The 22,477-nt window shown below is 54.2% G+C and overlaps 2 protein-coding genes across 4 annotated transcripts; both read left to right on the forward strand.

Moving 5' to 3' along the window:
* The first annotated feature begins 16 nt into the window (after window positions 1-16).
* Window positions 17-8,176, forward strand: LOC119109111 (ras-related protein Rab-28). Of its 2 annotated transcripts, XM_037232665.1 has the most exons (6): window positions 17-105; window positions 1,312-1,395; window positions 2,750-2,935; window positions 3,375-3,504; window positions 6,009-6,112; window positions 7,603-8,176. In XM_037232665.1, the coding sequence occupies exons 2-6, from the start codon at window positions 1,312-1,314 to the stop codon at window positions 7,786-7,788; spliced, it is 690 nt and encodes a 229-aa protein (XP_037088560.1). In that variant the 5' UTR covers window positions 17-105; the 3' UTR covers window positions 7,789-8,176. The 2 variants fall into 2 exon arrangements, with proteins under 2 accessions (XP_037088560.1, XP_037088561.1); XM_037232666.1 differs by lacking the exon at window positions 1,312-1,395 and having other exon boundaries at window positions 18-105.
* Window positions 8,177-9,861: 1,685 nt separating this feature from the next.
* Window positions 9,862-12,977, forward strand: LOC119109112 (RING finger protein 11). 2 transcript variants are annotated; one of them, XM_037232667.1, is made up of 3 exons: window positions 9,862-10,185; window positions 11,926-12,077; window positions 12,424-12,977. In XM_037232667.1, the coding sequence occupies exons 1-3, from the start codon at window positions 10,054-10,056 to the stop codon at window positions 12,593-12,595; spliced, it is 456 nt and encodes a 151-aa protein (XP_037088562.1). In that variant the 5' UTR covers window positions 9,862-10,053; the 3' UTR covers window positions 12,596-12,977. The 2 variants fall into 2 exon arrangements, with proteins under 2 accessions (XP_037088562.1, XP_037088563.1); XM_037232668.1 differs by having other exon boundaries at window positions 9,862-10,173.
* Window positions 12,978-22,477: the final 9,500 nt, after the last annotated feature.

Here is a 22,477-nt window from a genome sequence, read left to right on the forward strand (position 1 = left end):
ACTTTACATGCCCAAACTGAAATGATCAGTCGAAGACCGTGGTATCGCCGTGGGGTTGCCCAAGGCCCTAGAACAAGGCCCTGGGGGTTGCCGAGGTCATAATCGGTAATAATTGTAGTCATAATAAGCAGATCGATTATCTGCTCTGGTATTAGTGGGTATGATGGGATGATAAGCTTCTGATGGAGTGTGCTCTAGTTGAGGGGGTAGAGTGAACATCGGTTGCAGGCGTGTCAAAGATTCTGTTGGCAAAAGCCTGGTAATGCACCTGCTTCGTGGGTGAAAGCTTGATTGTTTTTAACCTGCCATGTCATATAAGGACACATCGTGCGTGGAGTACTGAGATATAACCAATGCTGTGGGGTGTTGCTTATTCAGTATGTACTGGGGCCTTGCTAAATATTTTTCCTTGCTATGCACCAACATATTGTGTATCATTGAGCTCTGTTGAGCAGAAAACACTTGAATATCAGAACAGGAACATTGCACCATCTTATCTTGCACACATGATGATTGTGATACCAACTGGGCACCTCAGGTCCTAACTCTTGACAGCACAGCACCTGTGCTTTATGACCATCCCAACAGATCAAAGCTAGCCATTTGCTTTGGATTTTCAAGGTAGAGGCATTGTGAACTTAGCAGCTAATAATGTCCTAAGGGACTTGTATGACTATTCATTTGCATACCACACCCCACTCACAACACCCTTTTGCCTGTTTGAAGGAGGTATTTTCAATATGCTGTTGCAATGCCTACATATTAAAGGAGCAAGTTTTTCAGGCTGATTGGGCTTGTCAAGCATGCTATTCCCAGGTTGATCCCTGCTTGCTGGGTGCATACTGGAGGTGATGACACAGGACTCTTGATTTATGATGTTGAGCCCACTAGGCAGGAAGCCTTGCTGATTATCAAAGTTGGATCAGCTCATGGCCTTAGCAAGCTGTTATTGATTTGCTCAGGCAGGTTGTGCTTTGAAACATGCCCTAATGTTGTTAATCACATCACCTTGGTCTTCCCCACTATCATCCTCCTCAACCACAGGTGACAAGTGTGATGTGCTGCATTTTTTGCTTTGATAGTCTTATGTCTATGTACACTATATAAGAGACTCTTCTATGATGTTACCATTAAGAAATCCAGTTTTAAGTGCACTACTGCATTATTTAACCCTGACCAAAGGACAGATTTGACCAGAAAGTTTGTCATGCGGGCTAGCTGATTGCTAGGCCTCATGGAACTCACTTAAAATCACTGGTTGTAGACTGAGGATGTGTTCAGTATCTTTCTTCAATGCTTCCTTTTTCTCAGATGATGGAAAGCCAAGAAGAGGAAGGTGGCATATCAGAGGGGCAGCTGAAAATTGTTCTTGTTGGAGACTCAGGCTCTGGAAAAGTAATTGTCTGAAAATTTCTTCTGTAACTTTGTATAGCTGGCACTTGTTCTTTTATCTCATGCCATTAAGAAACACCCATTTGAAATGAGATGTGCACAGCAAACTGGGCTGACATTAATGCACAGCAGCCCGCAGCATGTGACATGCTGTTAAATTCATCACACATGACACACAAATGAAAGGCTTGGAAGCTTGCCATGCATGTCACTGATGCCATGTCACTGTATTAGATTACAGGATTATCTTCTAATCCAAATCTCACTGAACACATTGTGAGATTTGCATGGCTATTGATAATGTGGCATCCATGCACCATGTTTCGTAGCATGCAGTTGCGGTGGTATAGGGGCTACACAGTGCACAATTCATATGTTTATATACATATACCATAAACACCTGCATGCTTATGTTTATGTGTATATTGAAATTAGCACCTGCAATGATTTTACAATGAGGTTGTTGTGAAAGGAACATGCCAATATGGTAACTGTACCATCAGCCTTTCTGCAAAAGAAGATCATGGTTAGATCTTTCCTACATCATTCTCTGAGCCATTGAAAAATTGTAAATCTACAGAAAGGATCAAGTTGACACCTGTACTTATAACATATGAGAAATCTGAACTGGTGTTCTTTGACTGGTCATCAAGGGAACAAAACACGGGCTCGGGACACGTAGTCCACCTGGAGGGACAAGAAGAGGTGTTCTATTTACCACTATTTAGGGTAAATGTTAACATTGCTGGAAGCTGTGAGGACAAGACGGGGTAGAACTGTGTTTGGCTTTGTCCTCTTTCTATCATTATGTGGGCTCTTAGCAAAGGGTCTCGAAGATTAGGAAATTGAACTCCGTGCTAAATGCAGCGGGGCCAGACCCATCATGTCATGTATCTCGACAAGGAAAGCGTTGTGTACCCTTTGGTCATTCCGGCGTGTGTTGCAACGAGCAACTAACTGAGTGGGAAAGGATGGATGGGAACAGGCAAGACATCAGTGAACGCAAATGGGATGTGGTGTGCTGTTTATTAGCTCCACGATCGTCAGTATTCGTCTTTGGCTGTTGTCAGCTTGGCTGCTGTTGTTGTCCTTGGGAGTTCATAAAGGTGTCCTATTATTAAACTGGACGAAATTTTGTACGGTAGTTGAGTTCACGCAGGAGCTTTGTATAGTGGTCAGCCAAAGGGACATGTCAGGACGTTTCGCGCTGCAGTTTTTGGCCGTATTTTCCCTACGATGACCGCTAACCTGCGTCCCAGCACTTCAGTCGTGTTTTCAACGTGGGAGCGTCCACCATACGATGCATGGTCGCCCAGTGCCCGTTCCTGTAAGCCCTAGTTGCCGGCTTTCTCTACAGACGGCGCTATGCTGCCGGTACACCCAGGACACGTTCAGCCCGGTACACTCGTACACGTCGGGCGTGGAGTTCTACCTGAAGCGGATCCGCCTGACACAGGAACGCTCAGTGACCCTGCAGCTCTGGGATGTCGGCGGCACCTCTCTCTCTGGGGGCATGCTCGACAAATATTTGTACGGCGCCCACGTGAGTCTGCCTGCTTTCGCATGTGTCTTTGACACTGCTGACCGTGTGTAAAATGTTGAATTGCGTTAGCAGTGACATTAGATCAATAATATAAGTGTTTTGCGTCGTAAGCGTCACGCATTACTGTATCGCTGTTCCCGTTATCCAGTATTATTGCACAATTCAACCTCTGCATCGCGTTGATTTAGGGTTAATCGGGGCCTCGTAAAGTACGCGGTCTTCAGCCGCTGCCTGCGTGGAGGATGCGCGGCCTAGCAGTCCACTTGTACCCTGTGTCTCGCCGTATCAGCAATCTGCGACACAGCGAAAATGTCTCCCGCAGAAGTATGTTTGGCCTGTTATCGCTCAGCCGCGCCGTCCTCCAGGGGTCACCGCTGACGTCATCACCTCACATTAGCCTGTGTGATGTCACTCGGGACCCTGTGTGACGTCTTTTCAGCTGGCGTTGTTTGTGTACGATGTGAGCAACTACACGTCGTTTGAGAACCTGGAGACGTGGCTGATGGCGGTCACGGAGGCGACACGCCACCAGAGCCGGCCGCTCCGCCGCATCCTTATCGCCAACAAATGTGAGTGGACCGAGGCGCGAGAGCGAAGGAACCCTCGCATGGCGGGCCAGGCGCCGTCGGTGGCGCTCCGGGGCGGTTTTGTGGGGAAGCATTAGAGGACCTCGCGTAGCAGCTGCTGTGGCGAAGCATTGGCACGGGAAGGTTTGTGGGGTCCTGTGATCACGGTCCTTGCAGATGGCTAATGTGACCGGCAACTGCCCCCAGGCCAGGCAGTTTGCATACTTCTCGTATGAAATCGGCTCTGGGTAAATTGGTCTTCGATCGCGATGTTTTTAGACCCATCGGGGCGTGGCCAAGGCCCTGTCTCGTCCACGGTGCGGGACGGTTTATTAGACCGACGTCCGGACCGACGGCATGTCGAACTATCGATCGACGCCACTCCATCCAGCAACGTCTGGGCTTCTGGGACCTCGGGGCAGTAAAATACCGTCCTTCAAGTAATTGTGAGCTGTTTTGAAAATCGCTGCGATGTCGTGTAGCCATCAAAATCGATAAATGCGTAGCCCTCCACAGCTGCACAAGCTCCCCGCGCTTTCACGACGACCGGACGTTAAAGACATGCCGTCGATGATTTGACATGATTGGTCAAACAGTCGCAGCACCCCAAAGCAATCTGGTCAGAGTCAGCACCGCACTGGTGAACGCTTCCGGGCGGCGGCCGTGACGTAAGACAGGACACGCCGCTTCCGCCCGGGAGTCGCTCCGTTTCCGCGTCTGCCCCGCCTCTCCGCCGGCGCGGGGCGCGGCGGGCGGGCGGGCCCCGCCGCCAGACCACCGGCCGTGACGTCACTGCCGTGTCTGTGGCGGCCCCGACGGGGCGGCGCGGCGCCCCGGCCTTGAGACGTCGACGGCGGGCAAACCAGTTGTGAACGCGGTGAGTTGTGCGCGACCGACCTGCCGTGGCGTCCGGGAACGGAGCACGGGACGAGCGCTGCACCCTCCCTCGATGTGGAGCGTCGGTGGTCGGTGGACGGTCGCTGGAATGTACACAGTGTGACGTCATGGTTAACATGCGGTATGCTGGAGGGTTGGATGCTGGTGAAAAGAGCAAGGATGTTTGTCCTTCTGATGCACATGACAGTGTGGGAAATGACGCCCAACTTGTATCGGGCATTGCCCCAAGAATGTAATTTACGCGAATGCCGGTGAAGTTCTTCGTGAATGCGGATGTTGTTATTGTTTTGGTTTGCAGGGTCTGTGGTCGGTTCATTGCAGCTACATCGGGCTCGCATTACCTCTTACTAGGCACGTAGGCCAGTGGTGAACTCTGTTAAAGCTGGGCCAAGACCGTTGAATGTGTGCGTCTGGATTGCTTTCAGGCCCGAAATGTTTCCGTGGTTAACGATGCTGACCTCCGCGTGTGCCCCGTGCTCGCGTCCGGTCTGAGGGCGGGGGTGGTCTCTGGACGATACTATGACCGTTTTAGTCGCTGACACGCCATGGGAGGATGGGTGACGGCGTGTTCCGCACTTCCCCCAAACAAGTCTGTCGTTTATTATAGCAGCGTGCATCAGTCGCCCCCCCCCCCCCCACACACAGTATCCGAGCGTGGTACATACAAGCCTGGACTCTGTCCCTAAGCAAAGCAGTATTTGACGTATACTCGTGAAACAGACAGCTTTGTTTGTGCAGTGATGCTAATATGGGGGTGCTATTTTCACGCCCGGATTTCAGGCGGGGAGACAAAAAGTGACACGCCTGCGTAGATAAGGCATTATCAGGTTGGTAGGAATGATGTGTGTCGGGGGGGGGGGGGGGGGCGCGAAGAGGGGCAGGTAGCCGGTAGGGTTGGCTGGGACTGCGTTGGATTGGGCCAGGCTGCCAGGCTCGAACATGATCTCCTGCGGCTCGATTCACTCGCACTCACGTGCCATGAAAGTGAAGGAACTTGTCCAAAGCCCTAGAACTCGGCATCCGGACTCATGTCACATGAAAAGGGTGGACTTAGATGACGGCCGGGGACTCGGATTTCATTAACGATCATTATCATCATTAACAATCGGTCTTAACAATCCTGACGCCAAGCTACGCTCCCTCGTAACAGTCCCCAGGATCAGATGAAAAGTCAACCTGTTCAATGCAATATTGTCTACGTACCGTCGACTGTGCCGCACCCGCGACGAAATCCCCTGAAAAGCCCGGCAAAAACTATGCCGCGGTGCCGTTCCGTGCTCCTTTCTATCTGCAGCTGTGCCGAGCCGGAGCCGGCTGTCGGCCGTCACGTCACATACATCCAGCACATGACTCATCGCACAACAAAACCGGGGGGCCGTTACGGAGCCGCCGTCGTCAGAGCACGCCTATCGCGCCTGGAAAGGTGCCAGTTTTTCTGTGTCGCCGCCGCCGGAGCCGCCCGGCTGGCTGGCGCGGGCCCGGCGGCGCGGAGGGAGGGGGCTGGGTGGAGTGGGTGTGGGGGGGGGGGGGGGGCGGGAAGCGGGCGAGGATGCCGCTGGGCCGGCCGCCGCCGTCGTGAGCCGTTTTATCGACCCGGCGCTGCGTTCCAGCCGACCTGGAGCACATCCGAGCGGTGCGCGTCGACAAGCACAAGAGCTTCGCGGCCGAGCATGACATGCTGGCCTTCCTGGTCTCTGCGCAGAGTGGCGAACACGTGAGTCTGCCTTGGTCACGGCGCTGTCCGTGGAAGCCAGCCAGGGTTGTGGACGTGAGCGCGCGTGTCCACCCTGCTTCACCTTTTGCTCCACGGAGCGCGGGCACAGGGCGATGACTCGTGGGCGCGTGTCCACCCTGCTTCACCTTGTGCTCCGCGGAGCGCGGACACAGAGCGATGAGCCGTGGGCGCGTGTCCGCCCTGCTTACTTTGTGCTCCACGGAGCGCGGGCGCAGGGCGATGACCCGTGGGCGCATGTCCGCCCTGCTCGCCTTTAGCTCCACGGAGCGCGGGCGCAGGGCGATGACCCGTGGGCGCATGTCCGCCCTGCTCGCCTTTTGCCCCACGGAGAACGGGCGCAGGGCGATGACCCGTGGGCGCATGTCCGCCCTGCTCGCCTTTTGCCCCACGGAGCGCGGGCGCAGGGCGATGACCCGTGGGCGCATGTCCGCCCTGCTCGCCTTTTGCCCCACGGAGAACGGGCACAGGGCGGTGACCCTTAGCATGCACACCGCTTCTCACAAAACTTGGATTGAGATCTATACACACATGACTGTTACGTGGTCAGACTTCCGTTTTATCGAGTCAAGGCGGTCTTTCGTTACTGTGAAAGGGGACGGAGCGCAGTGGCACACAGAAATAACCGAAGCACGCCACCATTGTCTAAGCTCATGATCGTAGGTCGTGAACTGGGATCTGGGAGGGTCGCGAGCGACGCGGTTCATCCCGGGCCGCAGCACCCTCCCCCTCGCAATTCTAGAGGACAAACACGTAGGTCGTAAATAGCTGTCGGCTCCTGCTCCGCGCTTAAATGTGAACATGACTGTGCACCCGCAGACCAAGGGGCGTACGGGCCGGCACGCCCGATGCCTGTTGCAACGCCATTGGCGTGTTGATCAGCACGAGCTAGGCGGGAAAAGTGGCCAGGAAAAGCGCTTAGGTGTAGCCAAAATTGCAGCACGGCGGCTATCAGCGACATTCTTATCTGAAAACATGCTTAGGCGGGCGATTGCTTAATGGACGTGTTCACACCGTTTTTCCGGCATTTTTGAGTGAAGCCGTTAGGTGCGCGGAGTGGCATGGCTCTAACCCGTGCTTGTGTCATGCGATCGATGGACTTAGCAAGAGTTCAGCTGGGTTATATCCCAGATAATTTAAATGGCTTCCAAAAATCACATCCTCAAGCGATTGATGGACTTATAAATGACGCGTGATTAATTCTGTTTGTGGGGATGTTCCCGCGGCCCTGCGCCATTGTTCCTGCAGTCTTTTTGACAAAAATCACCGGGTAATATCCGCACAGCTGTAAAGTGGCATCACATGCGTGTTACACGTCTCAAGATCAACGGCCGCACGTTTTCCGCAACACAAGTGACTTGCAATATCAAAGTGACCTCGCTGTATCGCCCGTGGCACCACGGCCGGCTGCGGTAATCGCAGCCGGCCATGGCGACCCCGGCCTCGCGTCTGACCGGCCCCGCCGCCGCCAGGTGGCCCAGGTGTTCCAGCACCTGGCGGCTGTGACGCTGGGCGCGCGCCTCACCCGGGCCGACATGGAGCACGTGACGCCGGTGGTGCGCGCCCAGATCGCCAAGCCGCGGCCCGAGACGGCGCTGCCCCGGCCGCCCACCGCCAGCAAGATGCGCGTGTCGTCCGAGCTCTGCTGCCTGCAATAGGCCGGCCGACTGGCGCCCCGGCGGGGGAGGTGGCCTGCTGGGCCGTGCGCGTGCTCCACTCCGTTCCGGGTCCCGCTGTTTCGCGGGAAGGCGTCGCGGTGCGGCGGCGGGGCGCGTCCCACCGAAACGTCGCGTCCAGGAGCAGAGGGGGCCGTTGCAGAAGGCCCAGGTTCCGCCGGCGACTGCTGCTCGCTGCAGCGAAGACCGCTACGACCGGGAAGGGCGCTCGCCGGCGGGTGTGTGTCCAGTGCGGAGGCCGGCCGGCGTCGTAACGTGTCCCGACGGTGGCGGTCACGTGCCACAGGTCACGGGTCGACAGCCGGCAGTCCGTGCCGGCTCTCGCGGCGTGGGTTTGGGAGACGGCCGGCTGGTGTGGGGCGAGGGGGATGGGGAGCGGTTTGTGGCCGGGCATCACCGAGGTCACGCCGAAATGAGACCTGTACGGGTCGGCCGGTGTGAATCTCTGCGGCCGGTCGGAAGAGCCGGCCGGGCTCGGGGGGGGGGGGGGGTCGACCGTCGGACGCGGTCAGGACACGCCTGTCCCCTGCCAAGGGGATTGAGGCCGCTGACTCATGCCTGGTCCAACCGACTGCGCTGTTGCGGGGGCAACTGAAGCTGTGCTAAATCCGTCCCGCCGCGCTTTATGTGGATCTGCCCGGTTTGAGCGGGTACATTGCCCTAGCAGCTATTATTACTGGCCTTTGCCAGTTTGTTGTCCCTTACATCATCGGATATATGATAACTGAACGTGGCTTGCTCCATTCGACTAGGCCGCTTCACTGCGTTTTGAACCACTGCAAGTAGAATGCTTACTGTGTTATTGCTAGTCAGTATAAACAGCACTAACCAGCTCAAGCCGGCCTTGCAGATGTACTTGAATCATAGACATTACCATCTGGTTTTGGTCCATGCACTTTTGTATTGAGGTGGTTGTGAAGACAGACGCGTCCAGTCATTGGTATGTTTTGTGGTCTGAGTTGTTGTGCTAGCGGCCAAGAGTTCACGATTTTGCGTGCACATGACTGTGTATGCTGGTCCGAAACTATTTTAGATCACGCATATGTTGGTGCAATACATGCGGTTGATGACTGATCGGCAATTTCGACGCCCTAAACTTTTCGAGAAACGTGAAGTGGAGAGAAACGGGTGTGGTGTGAAGGCGAACAAGCATACGGCTCCCAGCGCATCGGTGCGACCACCGTTCGTACCATAACTGCGACAACACTCAAGCAACTGCGTGGAAGGTGAGCGCGCGACGGGATCGCTGGACTGCGTCTTGGTGAATGGGTCTTCACCGTGCGAAAAACATCTTCTCCCTTCACTTTTCGGTGGATTTCCGCTAAGGTTGATTAGGCGTCTGCGGTCTTACCCGGAAAGTTATGAAGTTCTTTGAACTGGGAAGGCGAGTAGTGAGCCGATCCTGGTAGTTATCGTCAGCAACGCAGGAACCCAGGATGGGATGCTGACCCAATCATTTTCCGAAAACTTTACGTTGGTCTCGTACGCGATGACTGAAAAGAAATGGCGAAAAATGACGATCAGGCCGCCAAACCAGCGAGGTAAAACTTCCTTTACCCACCGTTTTCACGTGACCGAAAATGACAAGAATCTAACAAATTTCAAGAACCTCTAACTTTGGTCGCTTTTTTGGACATCGATAAAGTTATGCCATTCGCTGCACATGTAGCTCAGAAGAACGAAACGAAGGCCGATAATGAGAAATGATAAGACATATTCGTGGGTTAGTCCTCCATCCCTCTCCCTCCCTCTCTCTCGCCCCTAAACCATTGACCTTGAAATAATTTCCGCTTGTGTTTGGCAACAACCTTGTCGCAAAATGTTCATACGCGACATTTCAATTTTCCCAAAAATATGGAAAATTTTAAGCAATGGAGCACCTAGATTATACTTTTTAAACTTCTTCACCCATTTGCTAGCAAATTGACTTTTTTCTCACCGAAAAAAGAAGTTTCTTGTTTTGTACTACTTGTGTGCGTAGTTCATCAGCTGTTTTCATGAACATGAAAACAGACCATTACGGCGCGGCGCGACCACAACACAAAGCTAGTCGCGGTGTGCGGGTGGACGTTCTGTGACTCATGGGGTACTTGTATCATCGTGGGGCCACCCTGCTGTGGCGTGAAACCCATCAATAGTCGTAATACCTGGGAAAGGGAGATAACTGCCCGTATCCTAGTCGTGTTGGATGAACTGCGTGCTTGTTGTGGAGTTGTGACTTGATGCGGATCGCGTAAGACAAAGACAATGGGGAACTGCTTAAAGGCTCAAGCAGCTGATGACATGTCACTGCTTCCTGGTGCGGATGTGGGAAGGCTGTCAGCATCTTCTGATCAACTTGGGATTCCTCCCTCATATGCACCTGAGGTAAATTCAGTGGTGCGTAAGCAACACAAGCGTGGTATGCTCTTTTTGTTTGTAGTGGGGGGCTCTATAAACCCCTTTTCCAAAAGTCAGATTGGGGAAGTTCTAGTCTTTGTACTCATACCACTTAAAATTGTTAAGCATGGCTATAGCCCCACCTGATTTCATTGCAATTGATAGTCTTCATTGCTTATGAGGTTATTAGCAATCAGTCACCTGGTCAATACATCTATGCACCATTTCTGAACAATTTGCTTTTTTGAAGACATGAACACACATTGGAAAATGCAAATGTATAAAACAGGAAGCACCAGGTGTGGTGGATTCTGACAAATCCATCTGTTGTGCCTGGCAACTACATAACCGTGGTGCATCAAGCCTCACTTTTGCACATGCCTGGCTCGGGTGTGGTCAGTGTACATTACATTTTCATTCCTGTTTTGTTAGAATTGTCTGTTCAGTAGCTTTGCCTAAAGTGATCTTTGTAAACTTATGTTTTCATGAAACATTGGCCCTGTGCACTGAAATAAGTATGGAACATACATGTAACAGGGAGCTTTCCAGTTTACAACCTACAGATTTCCAATTCCTATCTCCTGAAATTGTCATTGGGATTTTGCTTTGTGCTGTGCTGGATATTTTCAGAGTACCTTGTATCCTCACAGTCTGGCCTTGGGACAACATTATGGTGATATTTTGTTTTTTGTTTAGCACATTTGGTGCTACTGACTGTTTTTGCTTGATGTATTTTGTTATTCTTGTTCAGAGCTTGAGGGAATGATAAGTATTTTGGGAAGTTTTTAAACAAAGCCTTGTATACAACATATACTTATGTCTGTAAGGCAGTCTGCCAAAAATCTGTCCACTGTGCTGGATGTCCATACTTAAGTGCAGTGAACACATTGCTCAGGTGTGCCAGGTGTGTGTCAGGTCAGGGTGTGCTGGGTTTTCAAATGATCCAGAAATATTTCTTGTTCTGAGTATTTTAGTATGGAATGTGTGATTCCATAAGGAATTGGCTCTTGACTGCTAAAATTGATTTGACAACACCAAACTTGGCTGCACACTTAGATTTATGATATGGATATGCTATGCACACAAATGATTACTTGGATGCTGCTTCACCATATATGTTCAGTTTAAAGTGTGCATATTTTTACAGTTTGGTTTGGTGCTCTCATTCCTTCCTCATACCCATCAGCTTCAAGCTCTAAAGCAACAGTTCTGACCTTTGGTCAGGACCAGGTGCAAATTGCCCCTCATGTGACTGAGTGCTAGGCATTGTTTCATGCAAGTTGTTACTGCGCCAGATAAATGTCAAGCTGGAGCATTGCAATACAAGATTAAGATTTATGGCAGGCATTTTTTATGGCTGCTGGTTGGAAACTTACCTGGTTTAATGGTTTTCATTTTGATACAAACTTCATGATGATAAAAGAACTGCCACCAACATACTAGTCCAGCATCACAAAATGTCTCACTTTCTCATAGTGGGATAACTGTAAGCACATGCATAATACACCATTCATCCATTTGACCAGGTTTCAGGGTCCTATATCATCACCAGCCTGTGCTGTCTGCCCACATGTGTTTCGTGTCAGCATATTTTCTTCCAACTTTTGTCACCTTCATTGTTCAAGGATGTCCCGGTCTGTATTGTGACAATTGTGAATGGTGCAGCGACCTGAACCCTGACCTGTACCCTGACCCCTGCCGTGATCAGTGCCCCGACCGGTGTCCGGCTCCGTTCTGCAGGACCGTGCCACCGTGTTTTACCCGTCGCCGAACGTGGTGCGGACAGCCGCCCAGCTGACCGAGGAGGAGCAGGTCAAGATCGCCAAGCGGATGGGCCTGATCCAGCACCTGCCGTCGGGCACGTACGACGGAGCCGCGCGGAAAAACAAGGAGTGAGTGGCCGCGGTGTCGGTCGCACGCGGTACTCTCCTGTCACCTCGAGGTGGCACTTCCCGGCGGGGGGAGTTTGTGGCGAGCCGTTCCTGTTTTTTTTAAATGCGCGTGGGCATGCATGTGCTCATGTGCATTGTATCTGTCCTGAAAACAGTGATTGCACGTGGGATAGCTGTAGTCGCAATCAGCGATACGTCGCCGGTTATTCACGCGGTGGTACAATTCGCTCACTTCCTCCTGAAATGCACTGTAACATGTATCTCGGGCGCGCCGTGCTTGGTGTCTGGCCGGCCGGCCTGGGCTCGCCTCCGTCCGGCGCTGATCCGCTCCTCTGCCCGGCGACAGGTGCGTCATCTGCATGATCGAGTTCTCGGTGGGCGAGCGGGTGCGCTACCTGCCCTGCCTGCACACTTACCACACAGAGTGCATCGACGACTGGCTGATGCGTAGCTTCATCTGCCCCAGCTGCATGGAGCCCGTCGACGCCGCCCTGCTCACCAGCTACGAGACCAGCTAGGCGAGCGTCGGCCGCGCCGGGGCCGGGTGGTACGCGCGCTCGTGCGGCCCGGCGGGGGACGCGGGGTCGCCTGCGAGCGCGGCCCGCGGGACTTGGGCGCCGCCGCCGGAGGTGTCGGCCTGGGCCCTGCGCCGCGCCATCGGTCTGAGGCCGGCGGACGCTCGTGACGGGGCATTGAGGCGCGGCGTGCGCGTCGGATGTGAGCGGGCGCGGCGGGTGTCGTGGCGTCCCGGCCTGACTCCCTGACGGCAGCCGCGGCGGATGTGAGCGGGCGCGGCGGGTGTCGTGGCGTCCCGGCCTGACTCCCTGACGGCAGCCGCGGCGGATGTGAGCGGGCGCGGCGGGTGTCGTGGCGCCCCGGCCTGACTCCCTGACGGCAGCCGCGGCGGATGTAAGCGGGCGACCGCCGCCGGGCGCTGTGTGACAGCGTGGTGTGCCTCGCAGCCGGCGCAGCAGGGTGGGCCGTGGTGCGGTGTCGATGGCAGCGGGCTGGAGCTGACGGGGGGCTCGAAATGGCTGAAACGGGCTAGCTCGAGCTCCCGTTGGGTGGAGCGTAATTGGAACGTCACTCGCGGGCGCTCCCAGGCTGAGGATTTGTGGTCTTTCTTCAGTTTTTGCACCTCTCGAATGCTTCGTAGCGGCCGTCGTTTTATTTTGTGTCTGTTAGCTATATATATATATCCTAACTCAGCGCTGTTAATGTGGACAGATCTCCCGCACGGTTATTCTCATTGCTTTATCGTGTTCGTGATAGAGTGGTGTGGCATGATGTGGCATCTCGGAGTGGTTTATGCTGGAGGAAGAAGCCAACGGCTGTATTATGGCTTCGACTAGTCGCAACGTATGGAACGGACATCACTGTACTGTGGGCAGTGGCATAGAGTTTTATTTATTTATACTCGACTCCTTTTATCGGTTCATGATATTTCCCTGGAGCTGTAGGCTGGGGTCGCTGGTTTTGATTGACGCCGGGAGTGCGTGTCGGCCTGCGAGCTGGCACGTGCGAGTGCAGGAAATCCCTGTGCGGCCACCCCGCACGCACTGGTGGCCAGCGGCGGCACGAGCGAGAGTCTTTCATAGCCCCGGGCGCGGCGCGGGCGCGCGCCAGGGGTGCGCCGGCCGCCGCCGCGTCCGCGTGAGTCCTCCCTTCCTCACCCTGTCCCGTCCCTGGCGTGCGTGAGTGAGTATGGCTGTGTGGGCTGGCTGCGGACGCGCCGCTGATGGGAAGCGACGGACGGCCCTGGGACGGCCGCACCCGCGGTCGCCCACTGTTTTGTGTACGGGACACGATCCTACGTAGTCGACGCGGCGCCTTTGTAGCCGGTTTCGTAGCAGAGTGGCACCGGAGATGTAGAATAAAGTGTACCTGAGGACGGGCGGTGTGGGCAACGTGTCGCGGTCCAGCGCCGCCCTCCACGGCCAGGCAGCGCTTGTTGGTCAGCCGGGGCGCTTTTGAAGCTACCGCGGCGGCGAGTTCAGATGCAAGTAGAGCATTCCAACCCCACATGCTGGAGAAGACTAGGTTCAACATCACAATATCACGCCATCTTGTAATTGTCCCGCCTCGATCTAAGGCAAGGTATGTTCTGTTGGCAGCCGGCTGCTGTCGGTCGCGGTCGACCACGCACATTCGTCCAGATTTTACGGAAGCCAACTGACATGTACCGGATGACTTTGACTCCCGTCCGTTGATAATGAAATAATCACGCCGACACCCCAGGACAGGCGGACTGACACCGAGTCTTGCGTACCGAACGCAGGCGTGAACGAGCTGAGGGAGGCGCTGAAGGCGAACTAATGCGGTCGTGTGTGGTAGTGCCCTTATCCGAGACGGCTGTCGGCGGCTATCGCAGATTAAGCGTAGTTGCGTATGCGTCGCGTGTTGGTCTAGTCTAAGCCTGTGAGGTTACCGACAGATATGCCGCCACAACCATGTGACTTCAGCGGAACTCGTTTCCACGGTGCAGTAGCAGACCTGCCTAACTAAACAATGCGGCACGACATCGCGCGTTCGTCTGTAGAGTCGTTCTCCGTATGGCCGGACGGAAGGTAAAGTTGAGTCCACACAGGCAGGGAGAGAGTCGTGATCAGTCATCAGCTAAGGTCAGGCATGATTCGCAGGAGGGTGTACCGCCGTACATCAAGGTCGACCAGATTTTGACGCACAGGCAACCCGTTGAGAAGATGGCAACGCAGATGGCTTTTGACGCACAGGCAACCATTGAAGATCATGGACAGAAGCCTTAACAGATGTCTCGAGAGTCTTGCCGGGCTGTTTCGCAGTAAGTGCGGTGTCAGCGCTTCGACTGCTACTAAGTGCGGGCGTCGTCCGCCGAAGTATGAGTTGAGGCACGGGTATGGTCGTGAAAAAGAGCACCGGCCTTCTGCCCACAACGTAAACTCATTCCTTGGCCGGTAATGTGAAGTTGTGGCAGCTACAGTGGCCCACTGGCCACCGTGTCCTGTCACACAGGCCTTGCGCATTACCTCCTCAATCGCCACTTCTCGTGTTCTCGGAGGTGGCGCGCTAGTCAAGCCCCGCCATTATATAGGTGGCAGCAGCAGCGGCGCGACTGCTTGCGCCGCGGCCACTGGCGGGCACATGGTGCCTCCGGAGCTCGCGGGGATGGGCTCACTATGTGCACTCTCATACTGCGTTTAAAAGAATATCAAATCTTGCAGGACGCAATAAAATGATTATCCTCTTGTGATTATCTGACAATATCATAGTGATGAATGATCAGCGAAAATTGACACCAAATGTATTCCAGAAGTGCAAATGTACTAGTTTTTGAACAGCATATGGCCTTCCTCCACGTACGTTCTGGTCGCTTGGACCCAGATTCACTTTGGCTGTTTGAGGAACTCTAGGGTTTTCGTAATTTCCACCGCTGTCAGCGTCACGTCTCCGTTTTTGCTGCCGTGAGGCTGCTACGTTCCCCTCCTCGTACATTTCATCGCACTGCTCGTTTTTGGGCATTTCGCGGCCACCAAGCCTTTTGTATTATCGGCAGATAACATCCTTATTTCACTTTTTGATGTGCTTTTAACTGGTCTCACATGTTCTTGATGGTCGCGTGGTACAACTGCTTCGTTCCGATTATCTGTTATTCGCAGGTGTAAACATACAAATAATTTGGCGAAAGCCATTTTCACGTAAACGTCGAGCCTCGTGCCCACAGTATGGCAGCCAGGCAATGCATTTAAGTATTTTGCTTCCTTGTCTAAGCCTGCTTCGCAGCTCTACGTGCAGTGGAGCCGGCGCCCCGCCGCCGACACCGGCCGGCCGCGAGGGGTCGCGCGAGCCGTGCGTGCGACGTCGGGCAGCAGTGCGTGCGCCGTGCTGGGCAGCGCCTGCCCCGCGTGCGGCCCCTCGCTGCGTGTGCTCAGGTGGCCGACGGCGCGCGCGAGTCAACGGCCGCATGCGGTCTGCCCAAGTGCGGGCCGGGCCCGGCTGGCCGCGAGTTTATCTTCCCTGCCGGCCGCGCGCCCTCCCCTGCTCCGGGCGGCGGCCGTGCGATCAATACGGCGCTTCGCCGACCGGCCGCCGGCGGCGCTAGCGTCGCCGCCCCCCGCGCCCCGCCGCCGCCGGCGCCCTCCTGGTGGGGCACATGAGACGCTGGTCCGCGCCGCCCGCACGATGCAAAACGCCAGTTCGTTATCATAGGAGGTAACTGTTTGGAAATTGCTCCCTCCGTAATGGCACAATGTTGTAAATAGCGTAATGAATGAGCCCCAATGACGCATGGTCGGCTGGCCAAATGTTTGAACTCGCGTCGCCATGACAACCGGCATACACACAGGTGCTACCCGAATCACCGGAACCAAGTTGGCTTCAAATTATAAATTGCATCGGAGTCTACGACAAAGGCGACATTCCATGACCACATAAACATCCAATTGAATGGGCGAAACGTGACCGCGAGCAAGCATAGCCCGCCCTCAGCGCGGCGATTGTCACTGTCCTCCGCGTGCCGCACAAGCTGAGCCACGCGTGCTGTCGTAGCCACTGCATCAGAACGGTCGCCATGTTCAGAGCGTGTCGCCATTGCCACGGAGCGGCACGCGGCGCGCAGCTGGTGGCGCCGGGCGGTCCGGGCCGACGGTTTGTAGCTCTGCGTGCCGGCCAGCCGACGGCCCACGCGGCGGCCAAAGCCACCGCCGGACAGGCGCCGTACAGCTGAGCAGGTGCTGAGTCAGTCACCATGCAACCCCGGGCCGCCGCCATTCCGGCCCGGGCTTCAGGAGCGTCGGCCCTTTGACTCGCACGGCGTGACGGCGCACGTGCCGCCCTGCTGCCCGCCGCCCACTGCCCGCCGCCCGCTGCCGGCTGCCCGACGCTCGCTAGCGGCGGGCAGCCGCTGGCGGGTGGAGACCGTCTGGCGTTTACAGACCAGCCGGGCCTCGCGCCAAAGCCTAGCGCACACACAGCGGCGATAGGGCGGCCCTGGGCTCGTAAATCGCAGCGGCGCCCTGGCGCGGTCTGCTGGTGGGCCGCCGGTGACGACCAGCGGGCGCCCCAGCAGGGTCTGTTGGTGTGGCCACCGGTGACGACCAGCGGCACCCCCAGCAGGGCCTGTGGTGGGCCACCGGTGACGACCAGCGGGCCGCCCCAGAGGGTTTGTGGTGGGCCATCGGTGACGACCAGCGGCGCCCCAGCAGGGTCTGCTGGTGGGCCACCGGTGACGACCAGGGCGCCCAGCAGGGTCGGCTGGTGGGCCACCGGTGACGACCAGCGGCGCCCCAGCAGGAGTCTGCTCGCGGGCCATCGGTTGACGATTGTTTCCGGTGGCGGGAGAGGGTCAGACTTGGGCAGCCGGCAGGGTCAGCTGAAGATCTGGTCTGTACGACATTTTGGACCGGTGGAGCACACTTTGGCTGTGATGACTAAGTCATGTTGACGCGCATTCATCGCAACTCCGCCTTCTGCTCTTGCCACGTGAAAAGTACGCAAAATGTTCGATACGTGACGTGTGCTGGCCCAAACCTCGTGCCTCGGCTGCTGGCTGGCGCGGTTTCTGGCGGTGGCGCCGGCGTCGGTGCATTAGGACTTTTAATTTTCGGGTGGAGCATTCACGTGACCCAGTCGAGCCCATCATCCAATGAGGCATCGACAGCGGCCGACCAGTCGGCCCGGTTAAGTTCTGCCGACGGCTCAGGCGAACGCAGCATTAGAGACATTAAAGAGTCGCTCTCGTGTGTGGGTGACTGATCCCAGCCGCCCACCCACCGGTTCTGCCAGCCGTGTGTGCCCTTTGGGTGCAGTCATGTACTCGTGGGCTTCAGGCAGCTTTGCTCAAGCATATGCAACGCCCATTTTGCTAGCTTCAATCGAATAATTCGCGTTTCATCAATTACGCCTTGACACTCATAAATCAGACTCATGAATATCGCCTTGGCAAGTGTGACACAGTAGCATCGCCAGGATTTTGTCCAGGAGGAGATCGAATCAGGACACAAGTAGCGATTTCAGCCAAGCGGGTCCCATTTCATTGTTAAAGGACCCCTTTTTCGCGATCGTTCATAGGCTCGCAATCCTGTTTAAATGCCTGAAGGGCCGTTTTTATGGTGTTTTAAAAGCCTTCGGACAACGACGTAACTGAAATTTCTACCCAGGGTCCAACATGTCAAATTTTCCCCGAAATCCTGCGAATTCGGACCGGATTCACGCGGTGCCGCTACAGGAGCGTGAGCTTGGTGGCAATGGTTCTTCTTTTATTTGATTTCTTTTCGTGCACCTACTGACTTGTCCAGCACGCAGCGCGCGCTACAATGTTGAGCCCGTTCAGAGCATAGGATGATCGGTAACACTGATGAGCCAAGCGAGCGCTCCCCGCCCAACCGGACGCTTCCGGGCATATCTGTAAGAGTGCCGAAGACTATCCCACCTATAGGGACGCACGGGGCTGGCCACAGGGAGGCTGCCGAGGCCTCGCAAGACTGTGCAACTCGCAAATTTGACACGTCGAATGACCTCCTCTCCCCAAAGTTTTGCTCTCGTAAGTGTGTGGTCCGCCTCACGCTGGCGCAGAGATCACCGAGCCCACTGAGAGTGCAACTGTGCGTCTGAAGGGAATTGAGATCAAACGGCTCGTGTCGAGTTGGATGTGACATTTTGAAGACAAAGGTCACGTGATGATTCTTCGTCGCCGACTTTCAACAGGAGCGTGAGCTTGGTGGCAATGGCTCTTCTTTTATTTGATTTCTTTTCGTGCACCCTCATTTAGGCCTTAAGATCAGTTTTACAAAGGCTGATGGCAACCATGGTATGTCCATACCTTCATGTACTTATCAGACGGCAATTCCAAACAGTCACTAATCTTTACACATTTCAAATGCGCCGTTATCGCGATTCAAAAGGCTGCCCTAATTGGGACGATCAACGCATGTGCCTTTGGTTGGCACCACGGCGACTATCGACAGCTCTGTTAAGTCTCTGGTCACGTCAGATACCGGCACGTGTTTGTCAGTCATCCCCTGCCAGTGCGCCTCGCCAGGGTCTCTCTGATCACCCACGCCGTTCCTACTTGACCCTTCTAACTTGACCCTACCGCATCCTGGCAGGACCGCGGACCGCGGCACCGGCACCGGCAGGACCGCGGACCGCGGCACCGGCACCGGCAGGACCGCGGACCGCGGCACCGGCACCGGCAGGACCGCGGACCGCGGCACCGGCACCGGCAGGACCGCGGACCGCGGCACCAGCACCGGCAGGACCGCGGACCGCGGCACCGGCACCGGCAGGACCGCGGACCGCGGCACCGGCACCGGCAGGACCGCGGACCGCGGTACCGGCACCGGCAGGATCGCGGCACCGGCACCGGCAGGACCGCGGCACCGGCACCGGCAGGACCGCGGACCGCGGTACCGGCACCGGCAGGACCGCGGACCGCGGCACCGGCACCGGCAGGACCGCGGACCGCGGTACCGGCACCGGCAGGACCGCGGACCGCGGTACCGGCACCGGCAGGACCGCGGCACGTCGCGGTAGAATTGGGCTAACTTTTGATTGCTTCTGTGACGCATTGCTTCCCTCAATCGACCGTGCACGTACGGCTCACGCCTTATGCACGTGCAAGTGATTTGTTCTGGCTGACGTTCGGTCCCGTAAAACGAATAGCTCGTGCATAAGCTGCTGTCAAAGCCCACAGTCCCTGGACGACCGAACGGCGGACACCCACTGCAATATCTGGCAACGGCTAATATAGAGCTGTAGAAGCACATACTGCTCGGCTTCCAGGAAGCTGTCAAGCTGTCTTGAGAATACCAGATCGTGGTATGCGTATGAGGTGCAGGGCTTCATTATGGGGGAGGGTACGGGGGTTGACTGGCTGGGTTAACCACCGAGTGTGGGTAACCGTTTGGGTTGCGAGCAGTTTCGGAAAAATTGCGGCAGTTGATTACGGAATATTATATAACGAAAAATTATGGATACCGCAGTAGGTAAGACGTTGACGAAAGGGCGGTTGAATACTTCAAGAAATTCCACACAACAGGGGCATAGTTTCTCAAAATGAGTTCGTGGGTGGGAGAGGGACTCAACAATGAAAAATGACCCGGCCTGTACACAAAATGTCCTAATCAAACAAATTTCTCTCCAGATTTGACCCACTTTCATCCCAAAGTTGGCGGAGGGGTGGAGGGGCGATGGGACTTCAGCCCCCAACTGAATAGGCAACTACACCCCTACTCTGCAATACTATCGCTTGTGTTCTTGTTGGTCATGATAAGCTCCATCCACTTCAATTTCGCAATTATTAACACAAAAAAGTAGGTCTGGCTGTCGATATTTCATAACATATTCTATAACTCGGAGCCAAAGTGCCGGAAAAGTATGTGCTGGTGGGTGGCGGTGGGATACAGCTGATTAGGAATGAGCGGCCGGCGAGTATGGATCGCATTGCCACATGAAGTGCGAATAAATCGTAGAACGCAATTGCACGCAGGAAGATTAGTGTCATTCCACGGTGGCACTATTGAGAGTGTCTCCCTTGGAAGCCATCACAAAATTCTGCATCGAATCCATAAAATTAGTTATGAATGTACAGGACGCTAGAAGATGCATCTAGGTCACTCAAAGCATAAGATAGTTAAATCGCTTTGATTCCGGCCAAGGCTGTAGACGGGACTTAGCCATATAGGGCACTGCATTTGCCTTACCTGCAACTGCCCGAAAGCATTTAAAGAGCAGATGTTTAAAATGCCGAATCAGTTCTCCGCCATGCATCTCCGGGCGATGACGCTGCTGACAGTATGGACATCATGTAACGGGCATTAGGTCATGTTTTGATGATTCCGGCCAGCTGAATTATTATCACAACGACTTTATGTTTCTTGTGCCACTATAAGACATAACAGACCGCGCATCTACGGTAGCAAAATCAAGACGCTCACGAAGCATACCGGGCAAAAATTTTGGTCGCGGTGAGACAAAATCAAAAGCCTTTCCTGTTGAGCAAGATTGCTTTTGTGGTGATTGGGAGAGAGCCTACTGGAAGAGTTTCGTGCAAAGCACTATTTAAATGCAAAAATTGGGCTGCTGCCAGAAATTTTGAGGAGCCCGGCATGACATTTGTTTTCGGGCACACGTAATCTAGCTGCCGATGAACACAACTCAATCTCCACCCAAAAGGTGACATGCACTGTTAGTTGACAGGCACTTGTTTTACGCAAAACACACTCATGTCACCAGCATTTTACGTCGAAAAGCAATCAAATATTCACAGTTTTTATGGAAGACACGTTACATGCGGTCAACATCAGTAATCCATAAACAAAAGGTGCGAGATGATTCGGGCTGTTCACGCGGCCTGATTGCTAGCTGTGAGATCTTGCACTCCCACGCATGCGAACACAAAATAACAAATAACAAAATGTGTATAATCCTGTTTTTACTTAATTCAATGCGGGAGGCATTTCCACTATGAACAGTGGACATATCGCGCTTTAAAAAGAGCTTACGTAAAACTTCTTTAGGTCTAGAATGCGGGCGAGGACGCACATGCGTGTCTGCATGTGTATTTGCACGCTTGTGTAAGTGTGCGTGCGTACATACAGGTGTGCGGCCACCATTTGAAGCAGCGAAACTCTTCCAGCCTGACGCATTACTAGGACTGACCGTTTGTTATACCGGAACATTTCTTTTGTCAGTGCACACACATGCGTACTCACATGCGTACACATGTCAAAATGCTTAGCTGAGCCCACTATGCTGCCCAATGATTGGCTACCAAAAACATCGGGTTTGATATAATAATAATAATAGCATATGTTATATGACAACAATATGCATATAGTAACAACATATCTATATAATGACAATGTACATTTATATGATAATGATATATATCATTTTATATAATAACGATAGTTTTAACCGAAGATTGAACAGAAGCTAGCGGAAAGGGTGAAATCTAAAAAGAAACAAACAGGCTACAAGAAATGCATAGAAAACCTTAGCAAACTTGTATCGGGTGATTGACATCCTTACCTTTTATTTTTTGAAATCGAATACTAAGCTCAATTCGTGAGGTCTTCACTATCAGAGTCCACATTTCATAAACCTCGTGGCGCTGCAAACCATCGTGGAAGCTACGTAATGTCCAGGCCAATAGTTTATAGCCGCTAGAACTTGTTTACGGAAGTGTGGTTGCACGATTTTCTATAAAAGAATCAAAGAATGGTTCTGGCTATCGTCTTCTTTTGTTGCGTTAGTAAGTACCCCTTTACAAAATTGCAACTGAGCGGTTTTCTATAAAAAGTCAAAGGGCGGTTCTGGCTATAGACCTCGTTTGTCGTGTTAGCAAGTACACCGCCTAGACACCAGCACAACGTTGGATGGGGAAAGTCCGACCACCCATTCTATCCTTTATACTCACGTCT

Source organism: Pollicipes pollicipes, unplaced genomic scaffold (assembly GCF_011947565.3).
Source record: "Pollicipes pollicipes isolate AB1234 unplaced genomic scaffold, Ppol_2.1 Scaffold_7231;HRSCAF=8579_pilon_pilon_pilon, whole genome shotgun sequence".
In the NCBI taxonomy this organism is placed as follows: Eukaryota; Metazoa; Arthropoda; class Thecostraca; order Pollicipedomorpha; family Pollicipedidae; genus Pollicipes; species Pollicipes pollicipes.

Bases quoted from the DNA above. Each gene is read 5' to 3' on its own strand.
- LOC119109111 (XM_037232665.1), top strand. From the start codon at position 1,312: ATGATGGAAAGCCAAGAAGAGGAAGGTGGCATATCAGAGGGGCAGCTG. The intron at 2,936-3,374 runs GTGAGTCTGCCT...ACGTCTTTTCAG, and splicing joins AATATTTGTACGGCGCCCAC to CTGGCGTTGTTTGTGTACGA. The intron at 6,113-7,602 runs GTGAGTCTGCCT...CGCCGCCGCCAG, and splicing joins CTGCGCAGAGTGGCGAACAC to GTGGCCCAGGTGTTCCAGCA.
- LOC119109112 (XM_037232667.1), top strand. From the start codon at position 10,054: ATGGGGAACTGCTTAAAGGCTCAAGCAGCTGATGACATGTCACTGCTT. The intron at 10,186-11,925 runs GTGCGTAAGCAA...TCCGTTCTGCAG, and splicing joins CACCTGAGGTAAATTCAGTG to GACCGTGCCACCGTGTTTTA. The intron at 12,078-12,423 runs GTGAGTGGCCGC...GCCCGGCGACAG, and splicing joins GCCGCGCGGAAAAACAAGGA to GTGCGTCATCTGCATGATCG.